The 26,519-nt window shown below is 35.8% G+C and overlaps 1 protein-coding gene across 1 annotated transcript in view; it reads left to right on the top strand.

The window, feature by feature from the left end:
* Positions 1-26,519, top strand: part of STRN3 (striatin 3) — a 73,195-nt gene that overhangs the window by 21,459 nt on the left and 25,217 nt on the right. The window contains 6 exon segments of the mRNA XM_068398179.1: positions 859-962; positions 5,944-6,017; positions 7,690-7,771; positions 8,075-8,254; positions 8,733-8,865; positions 10,571-10,712. Coding sequence (XP_068254280.1) covers positions 859-962; positions 5,944-6,017; positions 7,690-7,771; positions 8,075-8,254; positions 8,733-8,865; positions 10,571-10,712 — 715 coding nt within the window.

Below are 26,519 nucleotides of genomic sequence, written 5' to 3'. Positions count from 1 at the left end.
TGTCTCCACTAGGATTTTGGCTTGCAAAATACAAGCCCCCTTTCACGTTGTAGTGAAGAGACTACTTTCTTCTCAACAAACTTACTACCTTTATTTTTCAACTACTTTAAAGTTTTCCACTAGACCTTTTGCAGTAGTTGAGATAGCTTGTATGTTCTGCTGAATTTATTGTCATCTGCTAGGCTGGCAGGCAAGTAGGAAGCTTCATTGCTTCTTTGTAAGTTAGGTGGGGAGTGTGATTGATGCTTTTAAAAAAAAAAAAAAAGCATTATTTTTCTCCATATAGAACAACACACTAAAACCAATTCTCCTGTGATACTCAAACCTTCATCTGTCTTCAGTAGTAAGTAAAATGTGAATACATAAAATAGTTGTTTCCCGTATAATGGGTTTGTAAATTCTGTATTTGAATTCATGTATCCATTTCTTAATCTGTTCAATATACTGGCATTAAAAACTAAATTGCTTAAAAGTGTACTGTGTGCCTATTTGAATATGGCTTTGGGTTTGGAAGAAAATATATAACAATTTATGCTAACAATGCTAGAAGGACATAAATGTGTGCATATATTAAAATATTTCATGTGATTGCTGTTTGTGCCTTCTTTTAGAGTTACTATACTAACTTTATTACCCTATTTCAAGGCAAAAACTACAACATTTATGAACAGAAGATAATACTTGGTCTCTGGGCAGAAATATTTTTGTTGTTAATGACTGACTCAAGTGATGAATGCAAAAGAGTTTCTTCTTTCCCCTGCCCCCACTTTCCAAACCAGACTTCATTGCTTTGTTTTGGGAACGGAATGGAATAAAAACTGTTGTCTTTTGTGTTTGTTTTTTTTTTTGTGTTTTCAGGCTCGGATAGCATTTTTACAAGGGGAAAGAAAGGGTCAAGAAAATTTGAAGAAAGATTTAGTGAGAAGAATAAAAATGTTAGAATATGCATTAAAACAAGAAAGGTAGGTATACAAATTGTTCAGCTTTTATCTGGCGTGGAATACTTTACTGACTAAAAGGAGTTCCATCTTGTTATGTAAACTATCTTTATCTACAGTTACTTTACTGTCTTTATGGTGGGTCATTTTTATGCTGTGTTTTTTGATAAACTTCAGTATCTGCTGTAATAAATAGTTGCATAATTTTCAAATTGTTTGGACTCGTGTCTTAAACACAGAAAGTTCAAATTGGACAGTTTCCCTTTTCTGAGTTAGAGTAATGGTATACTAAGCAAGAAGAAGTGTTCTGAAAACATTTATACCTTATTACTATACCTTTACCTGCTCTTCAGTGGTATTAAACTTGACAGGATGAAAAATATTGTTCTCTTGATTTCCTACAACTATTTTTGTGTTGCATGAGGAAAAAATTCTTATTTTGTGGCAGAACAGAATCCTTTAAAAGTTAGTATTACATTTTGAATTATTTTTTTTCATGATAGGTGCTAGAATTTCTAGTCTCAGTAGGTGCATTTTCCGTAGCATTAATTTAATGAATTAAAAATTAAATTTCCATTCAGTCCATGCAGGCTAACGTGCTTCAAACCTACATGCTCTTCTGTTGCCTGGCTGTTTCATTTGACCAAAATTAGTAGTTAATTTTGCAAAAACACTAGGAAAATAATCTTGTCACATGCCTATGTTTTCAGTACTGGACTCACTCAATTCTTGCATTTAATTTTATCTTACTCTTAAAAAGTAGCTGAATCCAACAGTGTAAACATTTTGAGGATCAGGCAAGAAAATAGGTAGCCTTTATTTTATTTTGATTTGAGGGGAACATTCCTGCCAGAGTAAACTTAAAATTTTGTAGCAAGGTGTAGTGAGGCTTCACTTGAACATTTTTAAGTCAGTTGGCCAAGAATAAGTATGTGTAAATATATTTTACGTTATGAATTAGTACTATGAGTAAGTGACTAGTACAGAAATAACTTTGGTTGTTTTCATGTTAAAAACTGATGTTTTTGCACTGCATACCTCTGTGTGAAGTGTCCAGTATAAAGGAGCTTCAGAAAACAACATTATGTTCATACAGAAAGCCGTATCAGCACATCATGTGTTTTCTGGTGAAGTAATAGGCAGAAAGGATCTATTTCTTCATTCAGTCCTGTCCTCGAAATGGAAAGTAACTCGAGGCTTCCAACCAGTGTAACACTAAAAGTTACGTTGTTATACAATACGGGTAATGTGCAAATCACTCTGGATTCAAGGCAGATGAAAAGTATGCAAAGTGTTGAGGTATGTGTACTCTTCCTTTAAAGAACATTGAGCATATCAAAGGAATAATGTGCTGTTTTGGCAGACCAAAGTGTCTTGGGTATAAGTAACTTGCTGAAGTTGAAGGAAAACATTTTAGTTGTTTTGGCAATAATAAACTGTGTGCTGCACATGCAGACTTTCTGCAGATGCACACCATAAGACTCTGAGGATTGCCGCCTTATTGAGATAAATCAGAGGCAGTTAATTACAGCTGGAGTATGAATACATCGTATAACAGAATGCAGAATTTGAAGATGAATGGCATTGGTAAACCTCAGTCCTGCTTTGCTCTGAAATGCAGGTGCATTTGTAGTTTGACTTCCATGAAATTCTGGAATTCATCTGATGGGCAAGAAACTTTTAATCATATTCAACAGAAACAGAACAGCAGAAATACAGAGTTTGCTTTAGTTCTTGCGGCTAGGGGGTACAAGCCAACACTGCATACTTTTCAAGAGGAAAATCCTTGCTTAAGCCCCAGCCAGAATTGTCATGAAGATTGCAAAAAACAGGAACTGAAACTCTGGGGTTGATTGGTGAATGTGTGGGAGACAATGAGGAAGCTTTCTGTTATTTTTTGCTACAGATGCCAAATAGTTTGAGGGGATCTAATTGCGAAAGTGGGATGCATTGAGTAACGAAAGCAAGCAGGTACTGACTTGTCAGTAAATCATTCAAGAATGATAGTATGTTAGTTTCTTGGTTGTTGCACTGAATGAAGAGTTCAGCATAATTAGACGTTATTTTTTGCCATTGTTCCTCTGAGTGAAGAATCACAACTAATGAAAAGAAACCAGCCCCAAAGCAAAATAAATTCTGAGAATTTCAGATCTGAAAATTGTTGACAGCAGCTTTCAGTGTTGCACCTGATTCCCCCCACCCCATTTCTCCTCCTCTTGTTGCTGACTCCCTGATGCTGTCAAAAAGTTTCATGCAGTGAAATAACAGATTATAGGGAGTCAGAAGCAAACTCATTCAATGGTGACTGATGTGATTTCTTGGAAAAGGGATATGAAACAGGGCATCAGTGTGTAAGATTAAATAAAATGCAGTAGTAGTTGAGAGTTTGGTATTTCTAGTATTTAAGTATGTGTGCTACAGGTGTGATAATGTTTTAGAGAAGTAAAATGTTTATTATTTTAATGCCCTTAAATATTTTGGTAGTTCTGTATGAATTTTTGTAATAAAATTAGACCGTAAGTAGTTCTATGTGTGGGATTCCTTGTTTGTAGCTAGTGAATATTCCTTTATGGTGCTTTGCAGACCCAGCCAGACTTCTCTCGTGTACTCTGAGCCACTCCACTCCAAGCTTCATTAGCATAGTGCTGTGCTTAAATTAGTAAGACTTGCTGGTATCTGTGGCTACATGTTGACTGTGGCTACATTTTGACTTTATGGGGTCTGGACTGGAGCTGGCTTATATCCTTGCAACTTAGGGGTAGGATTCAACAGTTAAATAGCAACAAGCAGTTAAATCAACTTAGGGCATCGTTTCTCCTCCTCTTACTTTTTTAGTCATGGAAGCCTAGCCTTAGAATAATAGCAAGTCAATACTCAAAGGATTCAAATTATGCCTCTTGTAGAATTCAGTTACTATGTGGTGTGGAAGAGTAGTGTCACTGACTTGTCAACAACACTGTAGCTTGTTAGTGATTTTTAAGATATGTAATAGTTACCCTTGTTTGTGTGACAGTATAGAGAGGAATATGTGTGCAAATATATAGTTTATTGGAATTTAATAAGATTATTTTCTTACTGTAAAATACATAACTGATTTCATTACATGCAGCAATATTTTGGCTTATTTGTAGTGGCTAGTCATTGGTATAATTCTAGATGAGATACCTCATCTTCTCTAATGAACAACTAAATGAGAATTTTAATTAATGTTTTGAAATTGTAGCTCTAAAATGGAACAACTACTCCTAAATAGTATTTACCAGAGCTCTAAATTGAACAAATTTAGATTGGCTTTTCAATTACAGTGCCTTATTGACTTCACTTATGAATTGAGCAAAAACATTTCATCAGCTTTATTTAACTTCATAATTTCTTTTTTTTTTAATCACCAAATGTACAGTCCTTTATAGGGCATATAAATCATAGTATGTACACTTTATCTGGAAAGCTTGGTGGAACACTGTCCTATTACAATGTGGAACAAAGCTTTATCTCTCAGTTTAAAGAGAGCACCTAGGGTAGACAGTCTTACTAGTGCGTGGATGAAATATTACCATATTCTTAAATGATTAAAAAATTATGATCTTATTTAATTGGCAGTCAGTCAGATTTAGCTCACAGAAATACCTATTCTTCAGGAGCCTTACAGTTTTTCAGTTACAATGTAATTGCGATGAAATGCAGGACTTTATCTTACTATAAAGGGTCAGTAGTGCCATCTACTGACAGTTTCTTAATGTTCCTAATGGCAATTTTAGCAGAAACTTCTGTAATTTAGAAGAAAATCTGCAATACCATCAAATATGTCAGGCAGCATTTGAGATGAACTTTTATCTTCAATTTGGAAAAATTTGCAGCAGTAGCTCAGCCATTTGAGAGGATTTGTTGGAAATTCTTGGTTTTGTCCAGCATGTGTTCCATTTTGTCTCTTTTCTCAAGAAGTTTCATATTTGAGAGTAGTCTTTAAAATTGGTGAGAGCTAAATATGGTTCAGTTATTCTTAAAACTTTAGTCAATTTTTTAATTTAGAATTATGAAGACAGCTGTATTTTATGAAGACTTCTTTAAAATGTGACTGCTAACTTTTTTACAGAGATCTTATACCTTGGCTCTACTGCAGAATATCCAGAGTTCTTTTCTCTGAGATTTTCAGTATTTTTGCAGAGCCAAATTGTGAAAGGTCTGGGACAAAGTTAGAAAATTCCAGGTTATAGATGTAGGTACTTCATGTGATATTCCTGGAGGTAAAGGGAGCTGAAGACATTTTGATAGGCAACTTGGATAGAGAATAAGATTTGGAAGGGTCATGCATACCTGCATGGAAGCATACCTGCATATCACCAAGACCAATTTTTAAAAAAGTGATGGAGGAGAGGTTAGGCGATCAGAGACCAGAAGATGGGAAGGATTGAGGCATTTTTGCCTAGGTGGACTGAGCAGGAATTGGAAGCTAAGTCTCCGTCAATGAGGGAGAGAAAATCAGTAAGAGAATACATGTGATGAGGGAATCTAGCACTCTAACATGGTTCTTCAGAGGGAAAGATCTCTTATCATAAGCAAAGACAGAGCAGGAGAGAAATTGAAGTGGAAATTGAAGGTGGCAAATAGTCAGGAATCCCAAATATGATGTTCCTTCATCGCAGTGTGATTGGCTAGCTATGACAGTGATACAACTGAAAAAACAGTATCTGCTAAATAGTTGAACGTACTGGTTTTAAAAGGTTCTCTGAGCTGGCCCACATGGAAAAAAAACTAAGTTCTTGGAGAACATACTAAACTCTCATCTATAAGTTATTTGGTAATTGTGAATAATTGTAACAAGGTTATCTCAAAACTGTGTTCTTGAAAAACTAGAAATAATTGTATGATACAATAATTATCACAACAGTTTTATTTGGAAAAATTGTATTGTGTTAGTATGGTTGTTTTAAATGGGAATAGTAGAAGTTTTGAGTTGATAAAAGCATTGTATGCTAATTTGTTAAACATTTGCATACTTTTTCAGGGCAAAATACCATAAATTAAAATATGGCACAGAACTGAACCAAGGTGACTTGAAAATGCCAACTTTCGAATCAGGTAGCTTTTTTACAATAGCCTGTTTTAGTATAATTTGTTCATACACTGTTCTAGATTTGCTCTGTTCAGTTTATTGCAGCTTTCATTCTTCCCCCCACTCCCCCTTAGGTGTGTTATAGACAAGATGTCTGGGAAAGGTTTGGTATTGGGTAAATATTGTTTAACCTGAAAATCAAAATTAATTGACTTTTCCTTTTTTGAAAGAGCTCTGAATGTCAAAGAAAGCTTTAAGTAAAGTTACACAATTCCTTATTTAGCTGCTGGTTCACATTATTTCTTATAATATCCCTTCTTGAAGGATTTAATATTTTGTTGCCATTGTGCCATCCATCCAGAAGGAAAGTGTAAGTGCAGTATAAGCATAAGAAATACTGTTGTTTTTTGGTGCTTTTATAGGATACTAGTCTTTAAAGAATGAGAAAAAAAATGTACTGCATTTGACCTGGAAAAAATGTTGTTGAGCTGCTGTTTTTACCTTAAATCAAGGAAAAAGGATTAGATTAGATATTAGGAAAATATTTGTTACTGTGAGGGTGGTGAGACACTGGAACAGGTTGCCCAGAGAATTTGTGGATGCCCCCTCCCCGGCAGTGTTCAAGGCCAGGTTGTGGCTTTGAGCAGCCTGGTCTAGTGGAAGGTGTCCATGCCCATGGCAGAGGGGTTGGAACTGGATGATCTTTAAGCTCTCTTCCAACCCAAACCATTCTACGATTCATGTGATTCTGTGAAAAAAGAGAAAAATTAGGCTATCCTTATTGGTAATCTGGAGCGCATCTCAGTTTGCAATGTAGATATAAAGTTGATCATAACAGTTTTGTTCTTCACGATATTGCAGATAAGAGGTAACATTGGACTATTTAATAAGCAAAATTACATGTGGCTTCTCTTGAAGTGTAGGTCACACTGTTGGCCTGTATTTGTGTAATGTGCCTTAAAACTGTGGTCTACAGATTACTGCCCCCCCGCCCCCCCGCCTTGCTTTTGTTTGTTTGTTTTCTGCTGTAGAAATGCCATATTTTGGCTACTTTTATAGCCAGTTGAAACTAGAGATTATTATTCATATTTCTTGCTTGATGGGATTTTTTGTATGTGTTCAAAAGCAATATAACTTAGATGTTAAAATCCTTAAACTGTTAGTTTGTACCATGTTTTATAGTCTCTACTATAGTAAAAGTGCAGTGGGTCTAGATTTTAATTGTTGATAGTAAACTGATGGAATCTGTGTTAAACTTGACATGTTTGTTCTCTCCAAATGTTGATATATGTCACTACTTCTCTTATTTTAACTATGTTTTCCATGTTGCTTTCTAAGCGCCTCTGCTTTGTGAAAGAGATATATAGCCTGTTTTCTTAGCAGTAACACTTCAGCTGACCAGGGCAAGGTTTTCTTTTGTGTACAAGTTAAATATTTTTCTAGTTCCTTTTTTGCATGTACGGGGTCGGGATTTTTTAACTGATTCAGTTCTGTTTATTTGCTCGATGCTTCAGCAAAGAATTAGAAAAAAAAATCTTTAATTAAAAAACATTGCATAAGACTGCATCTAATTTAAAGCTTTTTTTAAAGATTTACTTTTAATTTCATTGGTGTCTTGTAAAAAGTGAGTTGATCTCTCAAAAAAACCCAACCAAACAAACAAGAAAACCAACCTAACTATGACACTGTATCTTTCAGAAGAAACCAAAGATACAGAGGTTCCTGCAGTACCTCAGAATAGCCAATTGACCTGGAAGCAAGGCAGACAGTTACTAAGACAGTAAGTAACATTGTTGAATATTGGTGTATTCAAAGTTTTCCCTGAAGAATGAGGTGCTGTATATATGTTTCCTCTATGAAACGGAGTAATTGAGGTGGGCAAATAGTGATTCATTTTTCAGGACTTCGTAGTCTTGAGCTTTAAGCAGTATAGAGTAAGGTTTTCCATATGAGATGGGTAGCGATAAAGCTTATTTTCCATAAATTATATAATAGTGGCATTAATTTTTAACACTCAATACTAATTTCTTTCCTTTTCCCTCAAAAATGCTTTCTCCTTCCTTTCTTCTCTTAATGTGTCTAGGTATCTTCAGGAAGTAGGTTATACAGATACAATATTGGATGTACGCTCCCAGCGGGTAAGATCTTTGCTTGGGCTCTCCAATTCAGAACCAAATGGTTCAGCAGAGACAAAGAACTTAGAACAGATCCTCAATGGGGGTGAATCTCCTTCATCAAAACAAAAGGGACAGGAAATCAAAAGGTAAGTGAAGAGATAAGAAATGCATGAAGTTTAAGTATATTTACTTAGTCATTGATTTGTACTGGTCAGTTCACGTTGAACTTTCAATGCTGGAGTCTCTGAACACCTGTGAGTGTGTCTGTGAATGATTATTGACTTAATTGAAATTGATTATACATAAGAACATATGTATCTATATTACATACATATATGTCTATTGTACATATTATATATAGGTAAATATATAGTGTATTGAAGCTGAGTTTATGTCATATAACCACTTTGGAGTTGTTACTTTAAGGAAAGATTCTGTTGAGTGGTGTTTTAATAATAAGGAGCTAGGCAGGTGTAGAAACTTCTTCATACAACCATGTCTTGTTGTTTGGCTAGTTTTAAAGCTCTTAAGCCGTTAGGTAGCAATTGCATTTAATCTGATTAATCTTATAAAATATCTTCAGCAAGTAAAACAGATTCTCTGTTAATGTTTTTATTTATGTAGGAACTCTGGTGATGTTCTTGAAACATTTAACTTCTTAGAAAATGCAGATGATAGTGATGAAGAAGAAGAAAGTGACATGATAGAAGATATTGCAGAAGGAAAAGAAAAGCACCGGATAAATAAGAAACACAAAGTAAGACTTTTTAAAATTTTTTCAATATAGATCTGCAATACCCTTTAAAAAGGGAAATCTTTTTTTTTTCCAGATGATTATAAATGTGTTGTGTTAAAATGTTTGTTGTTGTATCTTCGTTATCTGAATGGATTGTAAGCAGATGTGTTATTGGTATATTTGGTGCTTTAGTTAATAAATTACCTTGAAAACATAAAAACAACCAACCAACCTGTTTGCAAATGTGAATTAATTGCTGAAAGAGATAACTGATTTGGCCGTCTCAGCTTCTCTGCATACTTAGAGTCCCTTTATGAGACGACTCATTTGCCTTTATGAGGCAAATTCAGCACAATACAATGTGCATCCTTTCTGGATTTTGGAGAAGGTAGGGACAACTCCTTAGAAGAAATTAAATTATGTAATGGGAAAAAAATCAGTCCATGCCAAATACGTGTTTAATTCTTCCTTTTATGTAGCTTTTTACTAAATAACTTAAGACCCTACCAGAGATTTGTCTCCAATAACCTTCTGTTTAAGGTTCAATTAAGTTTTGTTCTGTTTTATTTTCCTCTTTAGTTTTCCATTCTATGAGCAGCTTTCTAGGTAGAATAAGCTATATTACCTGTTCATTTTTAGTTATTTTTCTCCAGTACTAGAAGAATCTCGCTGTCATTGGGGTTTCTTCATGTGAAGAGGTTGATTTATGAATGTTATACTGACAGTTTTATTACTTTTTGCTCAGTGGAGTATTCTGTAGCTTGATGGCCCCTCTGGCTGCAATGAATTTTCTTAAATACTTAGCAGCATTAGCTTGGCTTGATGCAAATCTTAATTTCCCAACCTGACTTGTCAGGAAGGGTTTTCCACAATACCTCTGGTATTAACTTGTACTTCTGGTAAATAGATTAGTCAAGCAATCGGTTGAATCTTTTTTATTCTAAGGCAGTAGATAGTCTGATAAAAAGATCTAATAAGTAAATCTCCAAGCACATATGAAGACATTACACTCATTTTTTGGCTCTTGAGAAAGTTTGGTTTTTATGGAAAGTAGAAGGATCATTTATAGTTATCTTTGTAAAAATTGTCTCTTTCTGCAAAAGTGTAAGAATACTGTGCAAGTCATAGAAACATAACATAACCCCACGTGGAAATTTTCTTCACTAGCAGAATGAAAGAAAACTTTTCACTGATGCCTTAGTAGGGAGGTGGTTTGTTTTTATTTAAGGTGAAGTTGTGGTAGAACTAGTAAAAAAGGCACTTTTCCAAAAACACAGTCTTTTCCAAGCTTATGCTTAACACTGAAATAGAACTGGAAAGCAAAAAGGAAAAGGGCTTCTGGACCAGTAGAAAACACAGTTTGTTTGTAAAACTTCTCTGCAGAGCTATTGATATTGCAAGAAAATCAACAAAATTTTCTAATTGATATGTTTTAAATAAACAACGAAGACTGGGACGTATGGGATTGTTTTTGTTGCTGAACCCATTGTCAGTATTCTTTTTATTTCCTAATGATCACTAGACTGCACTGGTCTTTTTTTTTTCAATAAGCAGCTCTAGATCTGACTAAATCTAAGTGTATTTTTCTGCATTTCACATTGAAAAACGTTTTCCCCTACAATCAAGTACTCAGTGGGAGTAATCTATATCACTTCTAGCCTAAATATTTGAGTAGAAAAAAAACTGTTCATTATTCAAATGCAGAAAAATGTTTATCTGATTGCAGATTGGTAATGAAGGTTTAGCTGCTGACCTTACAGATGACCCTGATACTGAAGAAGCTTTGAAAGAATTTGATTTTTTAGTGACAGCTGAAGATGGTGAGGGAGCTGGAGAAGCTCGAAGTTCAGGAGATGGAACGGAATGGGGTAAGATGCTAACAAAAGCATTTAGAAATAAAGGAATACTTGTTCATGATAGTACATAAGAGTTGTAGTACCTCCTAAGATGGTGTGGATGTGTGGGGTGATTGTGATGGTCAAATGCTGATACTAGCGTATTGGATGCTGAAACATTCATATATATATATATATGCTGTTGTAGTTGCTACAAATACAATTATAGTTACATTTGTTTCAGGTTTTGGTTTTGATTCCAAAACTGAAATAGGAGAATATTTTCTTTCTTGAATAAGAAAGGCTAGGCTTCTGAATGTTTTTATACCTGAATTAAATTTGCTTTCAAATCTAGGGTTTTTTTTTTTTTCCCCTATTTGTTTCAGATCAGGAGCTTTAAACTTTTTGTACTCAAGTTAAATGAATTTCTTAGATGTACTTGTAAAAATGGGCAATTAGTATATTTAGTTTTTCTGGCCGAGATTTTTAGATGTTATTGCTAATGTGGCTTGCATTAGTAGAATTAAAAAAATACTTTTGTACTGGCCCAACTTTTTATTAATTTTAATTTTAGAGTGGATAATAAAATTAAGTAGGTTACTAATTTGATGTGAAACAGAATATGCAAGTCAGAAACTCCTGGAGCCTACATGTTTCAAAAGAAGAAATTGAAAGAAGGAGAGAATTTGGGTAGGAAAAAGAAAAATGAACCAAGTAATTCACATCTTCCTTGAAATGGGAAATTGACCATCTTTGTTTCCAAACTGTGGCACAAGCAATTTTGCGGTTGCATACTGCAAGCCTTTCATTGTAAGGCCAAAAAGTGCCACTAGATCATCTTGTTTGATCATTTTATGTCATTGAGACAATGAATTTGTCATACTTAGATAAACACCTTGATGAGCAAAGAGAACATAAATATCTACAGAAATCAAAATACTGGCACATCTTCCAGGAAAACCATAGAGTCTTGATTTTGAAGGTACCAAGCATTAGAAAGCATTCCTTCCTGGAAATTAGTATCAAAGGGTTAGCCACCTTTATCTTTAAAACTCAGTCTTATTTCGAGTTGGAAGATGAAGCTGGACAAACTGTTACCTTTAGTTTTGGTAATGCCTATCTATTTTTAGAAGCATTTTAGCTGCTTGGTGTTGTTCCCCTTTGAAGGCGATGTTATTTTATTAGTTTCTCGGTCATCTTTTTATTTAGCCAAACAGGCAAATCTCTCTGTATAAGACGTCTCATAGGCCCTGAAGCCAAGGTTTTGACTTGCAGTTTGCAACATCCTTTCAAATGTATAGTGATGCAGAAAGTTCTGGTTCTAGCATCAGTCTTAACACTGTTGTATACGGAAGGAAAGACAGCTTGATACTATAATTCATTCAGTCAAAGATTTATCCATTTTTTCACAGCAGACTGTTGAAACTTACTGAACTAACTCGTCTGTTGAAATTCCAAGTCATTGCTTTCCAAGATTACTTTCCAGCATGTTAATATCTCTGTCATCTTCTCAGGTAGTTACCCAGAATAAGGGGATTCTGATTTATTTGCAGTGCTGACTTTGAAAGTTAAAATTTTTCAGGCTTGTTTTCAAGTAGTTCAGTTGCTGTCCCAAACTTAAAAATAAAATACAATAGAATTTAAAAATCTATTTAAAAAATCAAATTGACCCACCACACTTTTCAGAGAACAGTGTGAATGTCTTTTATTACAGTTTAAGTGAACCCATAGCAAAAGTGAGGCAGAGCATTTTGGGAGTTTGTACATGCTTGTGACCGCTTTTTTGTGACAACTGGTTTAACTGCAGCAAGTCCATTGTTACCAAAACACTTGTGTCTGAGGCAAGGAAGTGGGGAGGAGGAAATAAACATAAACCTACTTTCATCTTAAAAAGTATGTGTTCTGAGTTTTGCCATATGAAGACAATATCCAGAAGTTTGTTGTGTGTTTTGTACTAACTTACTATTTAAATGAGTCAGAAGACATTCAACTGTAGTAGCAATGGTTTTTTTCATAGTATGCCACCAATTTTAGTACAGCTGTTTATTTCCTTAATGGATGTTTAAGGATACAATCTATCGGGTCTTGGCGTTAAGTGTCACTTTTTTAAAGATCAGTGTGTAAATTTGAAATATTTTAAGTCAGTGCTTCTGTATTACCTATCAAAAATAACATTTCAAATATTGTCCCACTTAAATGCCTTCTAAAATAAAATAATACTTTGCCTAAACCAATTTATTTTAGCCTGTCATATTATTTTGAACTCTGTGAAACTGTTATTACTTGAAAGCTCCAGTTGTGCCCATTTATTTATTTATTTTTGGCAGGGAACTTCATTTAAATGAATACTTGCCATTACTTTCTAAACAATTCCATCAACCATCAACTTTAGTATTTCCGTTATAACTCATATTTTTCTTATCTTCGTAATGTAAATAGTTGCTATGTTCTGTTCTCAGCTTTTTTTCTTCCTGTTTTAGTTCTCCCGTCATTGGCATCCTTCTATCACTTCTTACTCTTGCAAAGATTTAGGCTCTCTGAAAAAATGTAAATGTTTACATGTGTATTTCTTTATAATGCTTTTATTTAGTATCTGGAAACCAAACTTCTGCTGTTCAGGCTCTAAACCTACTCTAACTTCAGATATGCTAAAATATTTCGTCACAAAATTTCATAGTTACTTTTTTGCTATTGGAGACTTTTGCAAACCAGCCACTGAGTGTGGAAGTTTGGGGTTTTTTTTTTCCTTCCTATAATACAGCTTTTTACGAACACATTCTTTTTTGTAAGTGCCTCATTTATTATACTTTGAGTCTTAAATTATTTTCAGACATTGTGATTTAAAGTGTCCTGTCATGTGATGTGTTTTGCTTAGGAACAGCTTCTCTTCAAAATAGTAAAAGATGAGCAAATTCAAACAGTGTTGAATAAAGAATTAAAGTATGCAGCACATTCAAAAATTAATGTACATTTTTAGATTAAAAATTTATAAATGCCTTGTGGTGATACAGTATCATCAGAAAAAAGATGCATATAGAACTTCTGTTTGCTTAAGCAAGCAGGAATAAATATATAATATGTAATATATGATAATATGTAGTCGTCTTATTCTGCTTATTATTTCGATGACTAACTGCGTGTTCATCACTGAATTTCTCCTCTCCATGAAACACGGAAGTTCTGTTTACAGATGGACAATGAGTCAGAACTGCCTGTGCCCAGAATTCTGTGTGGCAGTGTCACTGGAATTCAGAGTCTCTTGGGTCATCTTTTAAATAAATGAAAGAAAAATAATTTTTAAAAAATCCTTTCTCCACTAAATGATATTGGCTAGTGGACATCCTAGATCCTCTGCACTGTCCTGATGTCAGTTTAGTGGGGGTTATAAACACTACAGGCAATTTGAGGAATTTCACTGCTAGGGGGGGAATTATGGAGGTCTTCTAGTTAGATGGCTCTGTTCTGAAATAGCTAAGCATATCTAGGCACACCTAAGGAAAACACTGCTGGGTTTCCCTAAAAATCTTCGTTGAAATTCATTTCACAGCCTCTCTGGTTAATCAGACTTAGTGTTTTATCTAGTTTTCTATTTATGACCTACATTTCAGCAGCCGATAGCATTGTTTTAAGTATTTATGTTTGCAGGCTTATGTTTTTCCTGTTTTCTGTTGACTGGATGAGCCCAGTTCCTTCAAATTCTTGGTCTTGATATCTAAATGCTGTTTTGTTGCAATCTATGGGCACTTTTTAAACTTCCAGTGTAGAACACAAACTGGACATGTTACTTCAATTTTGTCATCATCAGCACTGAATTATGTGGACTACTCCTGGTTCAATACACCACACCTTTAAAACATACCAGAATAGCAGTTTTGTTGTAGCTTATTTTTTACAACAGCATTACATTGCTGTTACGTATGTTCAGCTTCTGGTTCAGTTTAATTCCTGAATCCTTCTCTGCAACGCTGCAACCTAGCTGATTATTTCCTTTTTATTAATGGTACTTTGGATATTATTTTTTTTATTTTAATTTGTTCTTAACTGAATTTCCTTTCATTGGGCTTTAGGGGTTTTTTTTGTTCTTTTTCCTAATTTCCTTCCTCTTTTGGTTGGGCATATCCTCTGACTTATCTTTCAGTGCCTCTTGTATTTTCTGACTGTTCACTATTCTTCTCTGTCAATGTTTTGGCCCTGTGATCATAAAGATTGAAATCTTTGTGTTTGCAGTTTGGTAGTTGTAGCTGTAGTTTGGTGTAGGATGTCATTGTTCCGTTCCCCTCTCCACAGTTCTTTGTCAACAGCTCAGGGGACTTGGCCATTATGCTGCCCATTTCATGCCTTTGCCACCCTTGCCCTTTCTATATTCCACCTCTTTGATCAAGATTGTTTCTCTTTGTCGTTGACCATCCTTATTTGAATGATGGTCTTTTGGTAGATGCATTGATATCGTAGGATATCTTCTGATTCGTTGTCATGTTTTGTCATGAAACATGTACTTGGAATAACTCCTACTGGTTTGCATCCTAAATGCATGTTTCTTTGTCTCTGTGTCTCTGTGTATGGCTCCTTTTGTGCACTTTTATGACTGTAATGGTTATAATTTCAAAAACCGCTGTTTTATGAAAATGCTGATATTATAGGTATGATTGGAAGTCGGGAACTGAGGAACTTAGTTTTATTATTTTATGTCTAAAGAATTTGCGAGCATAAGCTTAATTGGCACACAGACCAAGTTTGGTTACTGCCTAGTTGTCTTCCAGCAAAAGTGCTTCTGCAAATGTTACATTTACCTTGTCTTAGAAACAAGTTTATCCTTATATTAATTCTGTCTTTCCAGAAATCTTTGAGATGGACTGTTTAGAAAAGTGGAGACTTGACTTTGCTTGGAGAATAATTAACTCTGCAATATTTGTCAAACAGAAAAAGATGTGTCTTCTGAAATTACTGTGGAATGTTGTATTTCTGCTAATTATAATTTAATTGCTGGAATGCAGTGTGATGTCAATTTGCTCACCTATGCGAATTACTTCATCTTTATGTAAAAAGCTGTATTTATAGACTTGTTTCTCTGGTTATATGTAGGACCAAAGTTTCTTGTGCATGTAGAATGAGTGTGAGAGGATGCATGGTGGTCTTCATGAATAAACTGGCACTGACTTTCTCAGCTTGCATTTTCATGAGATATATAGCATGAATACTTTTATTTGCTTATTCAACACTGGCTGAATAATTTCTTAACACTGTCTTTCTAAAGATGCAGTAATTTTTTCTGAACACCAGGGAATTTTTGTGTATCTTGAAGTATCTAACATAAACAGTTACTTATGAAGCTTAATTTGTTTGCTCCTTAATAACAAATTAACATTCAATTTTCAAAGATGTAATTGATATTATACAGTGCCTTGGAAAACTGTATGAAATGAGACTTAGTATTTTGTAAACTTAAAACCGAGACTGCACCTTTAAAGTAAAGATTTATTAAGAACTTCTATTAATGCTCTTATACAGCTATGATAGTAAATCGCCAACAGCTTGCATTGCCAATTGCTGATTTTTTTTTTTTTTTTTAATAATATGCTGCATGTAGACAAAGATGACCTGTCCCCAACTGCTGAGGTTTGGGATGTAGACCAGGGACTAATAAGTAAACTGAAGGAACAGTACAAGAAGGAACGAAAGGGGAAGAAAGGGGTAAAGAGTAAGTGCAGATTCTGAATCTTGTAATGCAACGCTTTTTTGCCTACCTATATAGAAGACATTTTTTCTCACAAGTTCTGTTTTTATTTGGGGTTTTTTTGTTTTTGTTTTTTTTTTCATTATGCATCGTTTTCTGTAACGGGGGCAACCAACTTTAACTTTCAGCCTGTTGAATGAGAATATGTCAAAACCTTTGACAGCAGTTTCCTACATGAGAAATGTTGAAAACACATAAAATTCAAGGTTAAATAGGGAAAGAGAGTTAAATGCTTTGAAATGTGAGTGTAAAAATAATGAACAACTTGCATTTTGAGGATATTCCTACTCCTAGAAGTTTTCTGAAAGATTTAAACTTCATCTGCTTCTTAAAGTCTAATACTATGGTACTGTTTTGGGGTTTTTTTGTGTTTTTAACATGAGCTTGAGTCAAGCTATAATTGCTATTTATGGGCTTGTAATTATTTTTGCAATCTAAGGCAATGAGAATTAAGAAATGCTTGTAATGTAAATACAAACTTTTTTGTGGCTTTGTTTAGGTTATAATCTTTATTTTATGGTGCCCTTCACTTTTCTGTGCAGTTACCACATTTTGGTTGATACCGCTTTGCTCTTTGAGAGTTTTCAGACCAGTTAACCTATTTGAACTATGCAAGTTAAACCAAACTTCAGTATTGAAGTACCTGGTAAAACTGCTTTGTAACTTACGTCATCAACTATACAAAGCTCTTAGTGGACAAAGTGTTATTAAATCAATGTCACTCTAGAGAAGCTCTCTTGATTGCAGTGTTTTTATTTTGAAAGTATATTATAACAGTTTATGGTGATATTTAGTAAAAAATATTTTTTCCTTTATTTGAAAAATGGTGTGAATATGTACTAAAAAAATTAAGTGTTAATTAAAATATAACACTTCATGAGGAATTATGTAATTGCTAAGATTTGAATTTACTTTGTAACATCTAACATTAAAATTCAGCGCATGATTGTTTTTTCAGCAATTTTGCATGACTTGCATGTACACACACATATGCAAATATAAAATCTTTGATGAAGTAAAGAGACCTACCTAGTCTTTGGTTTGATTGGAACTAACAGTAGTAATCTGCGTGCTAATGGGTATCCTCATTTACCATAGAATCATAGAATGGTTTTGGTTGGAAGGGACCTTAAAGATCATCTAGTTCCAACCCCCCTGCCACAGGCAGGGACACCTTTCCTCTAGACCAGGTTGCTCAAAGCCTCATCCAACCTGGCCTCGAACACTGCCAGGGAGGGGGCAGCCACAACTTCTCTGGGCAACCTGTTCCAGTGTCTCACCACCCTCACAGTAAACAATTTCTTCCTAATATCTAATCTAAATCTCCCCTCTTGCAGTTTAAAACCATTCCCCCTCGTCCTGTCACTACTTGTTCTCATAAAAAGCCCCTCTCCCACTTTCCTGTAGGCCCCCTTCAGATACTGGAAGGCTGCTAGAAGGTCTCCCCAGAGCCTTCTCTTCTCCAGGCTGAACAGCCCCAACTCTCTCAGCCTTTCTTCATAGGAGAGGTGCTCCAGCCCTCTGATCATCTTCGTGGCCCTCCTCTGGACTTGTTCCAACAGCTCCATGTCCTTCTTATGTTGGGGGCCCCAGAGGTGGACGCAGTACTCCCGGTGGGGTATCACGAGAGTGGAGTAAAGGGGCAGAATCACCTCCCTTGACCTGCTGGCCACACTTCTTTTGATGCAACCCAGGATGCGGTTGGCCTCATGGGCTTCAAGCACGCACTGCCGGCTCATGTTGAACTTCTCATCAGCCATCACCCCCAAGTCCTTCTCCTCAGGGCTGCTCTCAATCCATTCTCCGTCCAGCCTGTATTTGTGCTTGGGATTGCCCTGACAAAACATACTAATCAGCAGTTGACACCAAATTCATATGAAGTATTTTGTAGGGTTAGAATCTTCCTTTTAATACTGAAGTGGATTTCTTTTATTTGAAATTTTATCATTAAACTTCAAATTTTAGACTTTTGGAAGGACAGTGACTGAAAAATAACAGTAAATTATTTGAATTCTGGGAAAAAACGAAAGTAATTATTTAGGGGATTTTTATATTTCTCTCTCAAAAATTGTGCCTTTAGGCTATCTCATACAGAAAGTTCTTGAAACTGTACTTTTGATTCTGATCTTTTTGCACCAACCACACCAGTTAGTTTCTACTTTCTGTCTTGTGCAAGGTAAGCAGCTGTAAAACAGGGACAAGTAGTGGTGTTCTAGGATTATAAATTGCATGAAAAACTCTGCAGGCCTCCAAATTGGTTTTAGTGGCATTATTTTGGCTTGTCTGGAAAGGATTTCTCTTTCTTGCACTTGTTGCTTCCTTGGCTGCTATGCAATCAAGGATTTCTATCATCTTTTTGTTTTTCCAGCTGTAAATCTTAAAATCTCCAGAATAAGAGCATAATTCTCACCCATCAAAAATAACTACTTTGTCAAAAGTTGGCATTTTAATGGTCTACATTACCGATTAAATTGGTTGTGTCCATCATTTAAAATAAATAGTAATTATTCTATCTGAAATATCCTGTTGCAAAATTTAAAACTTTGCAACAGTATTATCAAAACTTCCCTTCCCTGCAGTTTCTGCCAACAGTATAACATTGTTTTGTACCATAAATAGTATGACATGTTGGCCATCAATTTTTATTTGATGTGTATTGTCTTTTGACAATGTGTGTTCCACTATCAAAACCTAAAGGAGTATTTTCTTCATCTAAAGTAATTTTGAAACCTGCTTATGCTCACATACAGGAGACAACTATGTGTCACAATGCTGTGAGGTCACATAAGTCACTGTTTAGTGTTTTGGGTTTTAAGTTTAAATTCTCCTTTGGGAAACCCTGAGCTCATATAGATAATCTCACAGGGTCGTTTGTAGGATTCTGCACTTGCATCATGTTCATGTTAGTAGTTTCTGATTAAAAATTGGCCTCTAAATCACTGAGCTAGTTGAATGAGAACTCCACACACAGTAAAACTATGCATGTAAGGTTGGATAGGTTTATTTAAATTCTTTTCATTTGATTCATAGACTTTTTGTCTCAGCGTTTTTAACGTTCTGAGACTGCAAATAGTGTTGAAGGCCTTCTTTATTCCTGCTTCTCATGTCTGATCATTTGTGAACTTCATACTGAATATTCATCTTTTACTTTACGCTTCAGTGTATTGTCAGGCTTTTATCAGAATTTATTTCAAGCAATATCAGAATTTATCTGCAGAGCAGTATATATATCATCATAGAGGTCAAATAGACGTGCATTGACTATCACCTCTTGCAGTACTTTGAGGATAACATAATAGGGCAGATGTCTAATGGGTTCTGTTGTTGGATATGCATCGGGTAACTACCATAATCTGCATTTAGACTGTTGTCTTCGTAACAGCATCTTCATAGCCCTGGCCCAGGTGTGGTGACTTTCATTCCAAATGTAGAGATAAATAAGTGAACAGAAGTAGACTTGATTCTATTTTGATACTTCCATAGTCTGCATTCATATGTTTTCTTTTGGGTGGAACACCTTAATTTAGGTCATCTTCTGCCAGCACATATGTTTTCATAATTAATACTGGTTTTTTGTTTGGGGTTTTTTTTTTGGGTTGCTTTTTTCCTGTCTTTTTTTTTTCCTTATGAAAGGATCTTTTAAAAAAAAAAAACCAAACCAAAAACCACCCCACTCTTTAATTGCCTTTATAATATCAGCTGTGAAATAACCCAAAAGCTGTCTATTGAAGAGTTCTTATATTAAAAAAAAAAAATACACAAACCAACCGCAACCTATTCTGGACTTCATTGTGATAAATAGATAAGGAGTTAGGTTTGATTTCTACAAAACCAGGATTATCTTTTACATTAATATGCTGAATTTAAGGCCAGTTTCTTGCCCAAGTTTGATAAGATAAGTTTTGGTAGGTAAATCAGGGGATGACTTTTTCAGATATAGTCTGTCAAATTCACAGCATAATAGTGGAGAGTGATGCATATCACATTTCATACAATCAGATCAGCATAATGTGTTCTCAGCAATTTGAAAAAGTTTTCACATTTTAAATTGTGTGTGTACATCACTGTCAAAATGAAGATCCTTTTGCTGATTTTCCTTAGTTTCCTTGAAACTTTTCTCGTTTTTTACTTTTGTGCTCTTTTCCTTTAGTCTAGTTGTTCTGTATTTATGAAACAATATCTGTCCCATTCACTTTGCTAGCCTTGGTTTCTGGAAATATAGTGTACTAGTTGATAGGCATGAAAACGGATTTGGATTTTACCATCTTCATTAGCATCACCTCTTGATGTAGAAGGATGCCTGTGTTATATTCAGACTTGGGTTATTACATCTTGGAGCTAATAGAAATCTGCTTATGGCTTCTCAGACTGCAGCTTTTCAGCACTGAATATTCAATTACCTTTTTCACTTTTGATATCTGAAGGAGGACACACTGAGATGGGATTGTAGGTGTTTTGCTTTTGTTCACAACAAATGCATGTTTACTGATTTCTTTTTTTTTTTGTTGATCTAGTCTTTTAAGGCTGAGACAGTCATCTAGGTTGTGCCTTGAACATAGCTGCTTATGCAGAGACAGCACAGTCTTGTCCTTGAAAATACTTCAACAATTATATGAATGTACAGTTGCACTTATTTGAAAGCAGAAATCTGCAGAGTCTTCTGTGGTGGTGGCACAGTCTTGAATATTGACATTTTTCGGCATGAAATACAGAGAAGTTGTTGGGAACAGCAGCTGCTTTTTTTGTAAACTTCAGAAAAAAGTTTCTCTCTGTATTGTATGATGGATTGAGGGCTCTTCTGATGTTACGCCTGAAGGACAAGATGTGACTAAATATACTGAAAAACATTAAAAGGCAAGGCTGACATTCCCCTAATCAGTGACATACTAAATGACTGTCTGGTTCAAGGCAGAAGAGCAGGGGGACTACTTCTAGTTACTTCTGAGTGTGCTCTGAGACAGACTTCTCATGCCTATATGTTTGGTGTGAAAGCACCTCCAAAAGATGCTTTCAGTGTGGATGTGAATAAGTGTTTATAAGCCATTTTTGGCATTTTCCATCCATATGTTGAACAGTTCATGCATATTGACATGGAGAAGACAAATGGGTTTTCTTCAGGAAAGCAAAGGGTACATTAGATGGTTTAGAGTACCAGTCATGACTTTTATCATGTCATTTATTGATTGTTCTGTGATATATTCAAGAATGTATCTGCAGCTGGTCACCATTGCTGGCTGGCTGGCTGACGGCCAATGGCAGAGACCTGGCCACTTTAAGGATGACTTCTTTATATGAGATCTCACCTCCTAACTGCATTTAAGTATAGTACCTTTGATATGAAATCCTATCAGTCGAGCGGCTGTTAGGAAAAAAGAGTTGGTGCAAAAGAGGCATTCCTCACTTTTATTATTTTACACTCGCTTCATTAGCTGAGATCACAAGTTTCTAGACTCACTTTTACATGAGTAAAATGAAACTTAACCACTCAAGAAATCTGTTCTGTTACAGAATCACAGAATCAACCAGGTTGGAAGAGACCTCAGGGATCATCGAGTCCAACCGTTGCCCTTACACCACCCTGTCAACTAGACCATGGCACTAAGTGCCATGTCCAGTCTTTTCTTAAACACATCCAGAGATGGTGACTCTACCACCTCCCTGGGCAGCCCATTCCAATGTCTAATAACCCTTTCTGTAAAGAAATTCTTCCTGATGTCCAACCTGAACCTCCCCTGGCGAAGCTTGAGGCTGTGCCCTCTTGTCCTATCGCTAGTTGCCCGGGAGAAGAGGCCAACTCCCACTTCAATGCAACCTCCCTTCATGTAGTTGTAGACTGCAATAAGGTCACCTCTGAGCCTCCTCTTCTCCAGGCTAAACAACCCCAGCTCCCTCAGCCGTTCCTCGTAGGTCAGACCCTCCAGACCCTTCACCAGCTTGGTCGCCCTCCTCTGGACTCACTCCAACACCTCAACATCTTTCTTGAAGTGCGGGGCCCAGAACTGGACACAGTACTCAAGATGCGGCCTCACCAGTGCCGAGTAGAGAGGGACGATCACTTCCCTAGACCGGCTGGCTACACTATTCCTAAGAGAGGCCAGGATGCCATTGGCCTTCTTGGCCACCTGGGCACACTGCTGGCTCATGTTTAGCTGGCTGTCGATCAGCACCCCGAGGTCTCTTTCCACCAGGCCGCTTTCTAACCACTCTTCCCCCAGCCTGTAGCGCTGCATGGGGTTGTTGTGGCCGAAGTGTAAGACCCGGCACTTGTTCTTGTTGAACCTCATGCCGTTGGTCTCGGCCCATCTATCTAACCTGTCCAGATCCCTCTGTAGGGCCTTCCTACCCTCCAGCAGATCGACACTGCCACCCAACTTGGTGTCATCTGCAAATTTGCTGAGGGTGCACTCAGTCCCTACGTCTAGATCATCTATAAAGATATTGAACAGCACCGGCCCCAGAACTGAGCCCTGGGGAACCCTGCTAGTGACCGGCCGCCAGCTGGACTTTGCCCCATTCACCACCACTCTCTGGGCTTGGCCATCCAGCCAGTTTTTAACCTATTTAAGAGTCCATCCATCCAAGCCCCAGGCAGCCAGTTTGTCTAGGAGGATGCTGTGGGAGACAGTGTCGAATGCCTTACTGAAGTCTAGATAGACTACATCCACAGCCCTACCCTCATCTACTGAGCGGGTCACTTTGTCATAGAAGGAGACCAGGTTGGTCAAGCAGGACCTGCCTTTCATGAATCCATGTTGGCTGGCCCCGATGCCCCGATTGTCCTGCATGTGCCGTGTAATGGCACTCAGGATGATCTGTTCCATCACCTTGCCTGGCACCGAGGTCAGGCTGACAGGCCTATAGTTCCCTGGATCGTCCTTCCGACCCTTCTTGTATAAGGGAAGCTTTTGGAAGCCATTTTTATTTGCAAACAACTCCTGTGTAGCAGCCTTTGTAGATGTAATTGGAATACTGAGTGTTCTGTAAAAGAAAGGAAGAAAAATGTCAGAAACACAAAAAAGTATAGGGTGTTCTGTATTATTTGGCAAAATGAAAATGTTTTGCAAGTATTAATAGGAATAATTTTATAGCATCCCTCTTGGGGTATGCGTGGTATCATTTTGCTATGATTCTACTTCCAGAAATGTTTTTCATTGTCATCCCTCTCTCCAGAGAATTCTCCATTATCTCCAAAGAATTCAATTGTTGATGAATATTTATTTTTGAACACGTCAATTTTAACCATTTTTTATCAGTAAGATCTAAAAATTGAAATGATCAGTTGTTATTTATGTATGTTTTAGTGTTTAACTGTTTAAACGAAAGTTGTGCTTTTGATAAGTTATCTGTAATTATAATGTTTACCTTTTACTTTTTTGAGAATGAAGGCTTTGTTTTAGTTTTGATTTCCTTTTCATGAAAGTGGTACATGTCACCTCAGAGTATAAGAAATTGTTTACTAAATAATGGACATATTTGAAAATTATTCTAAGTTCTAACATGCCCTTTTTAAAGATAGTAAACACTTATATTTCAGCAAGTTTAAAAGCACAGTTTTTGGGGGTGGGGTGGGGTGGTTTTTATTTTAAGTGTTCTACAATATGACTGCCTGCAGTTCCAGGAAGGACTCTCTTATTGATTAAAAGCTGATTATGTCTTGCATCATTGTGGATCATTTTCTTTAAAGAGATTCTGTCACTGAAATTTTGCTTTAGGATTGAAGCTCGACTTTTTGACATACAAGCTGTAAGGTGGAAGCAGGAATTAATTTATTAATTAAAAATAAATTATAACATACTATTCTTGTTTGCTAGTGTCTACATCATGAATTTAATGCGCATATAATTCAGTATGCTTTGTTTCTAGAGGCATGCTTGTATAGTATGGGTAATACATCTGCAGTTTCATACAGTAGTGGAAGCATTCTTGCTCTTGTGTTTAATAAACACTTTATACAATTTAAATACCATTCAAAAGCAGGGAAAGTTAATTGTTTGTTGCACCCCCATTATGAGTTGTCTGTACTTTTTCCCTCATTTTTAAGCTTATTTTTTATTTGCACTGTTTTTCAGTGTTAAATTGTTTAGTATAGTTAAAGTTGTGTAATGTTATTAGCAAATGTTTAATTCATATGTATTTTGTTTAATAGTTAATGTTCTTTTAATATTTGGCTTGACTTCTCAGTAGGGCTGTAAGATGATTTTTTTTTTCTCTCCTACAGGAAATTGTGGAATAGATCTGCAAAACACAAAGGAGATATTCTTTGATTTAGTGAATTAAAACTGTTTGCATGTAGTTTTCAGATTTGATATATTAACTCCTTCTTTTGATTTCCAAAAGATCAATTTTATTAATATACAAAGAAAAAAGCAAAGCATTGTATTTATTTTAAGGAGGTCCCATCAGTAATTATTCTTGTTTAATTAGTTCAATGGATTTTTAGACTTCAGTCAAATCAAGCGGTAGCAATCAAATGAATCTTTGCTGCTGACGTTAATTTACAGGAGTCAACAGGACAAAACTTCACGACATGATAGCTGATCTGGGCGATGATGAGATACCCCACATCCCTTCAGGAATCATTAATCAATCTAGGTCACCCTCTTCTAGAATGACTGATCATGAAGGTGCAAGAGCAGAGGAAGGTACAAAAAATTCAGCTACTTATTATATTTCAGGAGATTTCTTTTAGAAAGCACACGCTGTAACTTACTGTCCCCTCTATAAAGATTAATGCAATTGCAGATTGCCACATTATTATTTTATTTGCAATTCTTCCCAAATGGTTTTATGAGAATATGGCTTGAGTTTCTGTAGCTTATTGTAACTCACCATTATTTCATAAGTATTTTTAAACAACTTTATGTACAGCAGTGTGTTCTGAAACTATTCATTAATAAATATCTGTTTGCAGACCCCCCCTGTTAGCAAATTGTTTTACAAATAGAGTGTTACTGATTGAGGGGAAAAAGGTGAGTATCGACATCTGATAGACGGTTTGCATTTTAAAGTGAAATTTAAAACTGTTATTTAAGTTATGAGACTAATGTGTCTCTTTTCCTCAAGTCTAATGTTCTCTTTTTTTTTTTTAAAATACTCTTGGTCTGTATTCACAAGTGTGCAAAGACACTATTTATTTCTTTAACAAAGTATTGGTTTCACTTTGAGGACTGTCTTAGGTAGTGGATGTTAGTGGCAAACAATTACCTAAATAGTCCAAAATCTTGTATTCAGCTTTAAGTTTTTTGTTTTAAAGGAATAGTTTTCCTTGTATTAACTTTGATATTAGAATACCATTATGTAAATTCTGTCCTGTACTAAAAACATATTCAAGTAGCTGAATTCAGGTTGGGCTCCTTTATGATGATCTTTGACCCATAAAAGATCATCATAAAGGATGAGCTTCTGGTAGAGCTGATCACCATGGCATGGTATCAGCTATACCAGAAGTGGAAAGAATTTGTGTTATTACTGATCCTGATAACCTGTTGGTTCTCCTGTTCTTCCTTCACTCCTGCCCCCACAAATGCCTGTCACCAAGCAAGCAGAAAGATAGAAATTTTGCAGGGAGGTTTTTTTGTTGCTCTCCCAAACTATTATTTTACAAAAGTGCTTGTCTTCCCACCTTCTCTTTTACTGCCTTCCTTTTCATCTTTGTTTTTATTTACAACTTAAAGATGAACCAGTATCAAATTTACCTGTGGAGTACATTTGAAAACCTGCTGGTGAAGTTCCTCTTGCTAAAAGTTGTGGGCGTACCTTTAGGTTGTATTTAGGTTTAGTATTTACATGCTTTAGGTTGCTTTTTAGCCTTGTTAAGGTATTAAGCGCATGTGACCCTACAGTTACGGTTCCCTCGGTCTGTCTTAGGCTATTTTTCTTAGGCCATACATGTGCAAAGGAACACAGATGTTCATTGTTAAGGACAGGCCATGTACCTGTTTTCTCTTTCAGAAACTTTACATCTGAAATAATATTGGACAAAACAATCTGAAGAAATAGATGCTAAATTTGAATTTGATAGAGACTTAAATTGCCTTGTTCCTGTAGCACAAGCACTGTGCTACACTTGAAATGAAGATTGTCCACACTATTTTCAAATAAACTGT

Source organism: Nyctibius grandis, chromosome 4, assembly GCF_013368605.1.
Source record: "Nyctibius grandis isolate bNycGra1 chromosome 4, bNycGra1.pri, whole genome shotgun sequence".
Lineage (NCBI taxonomy): Eukaryota > Metazoa > Chordata > Aves > Nyctibiiformes > Nyctibiidae > Nyctibius > Nyctibius grandis.
This window is presented reverse-complemented; position numbering and strand designations above follow the sequence as displayed.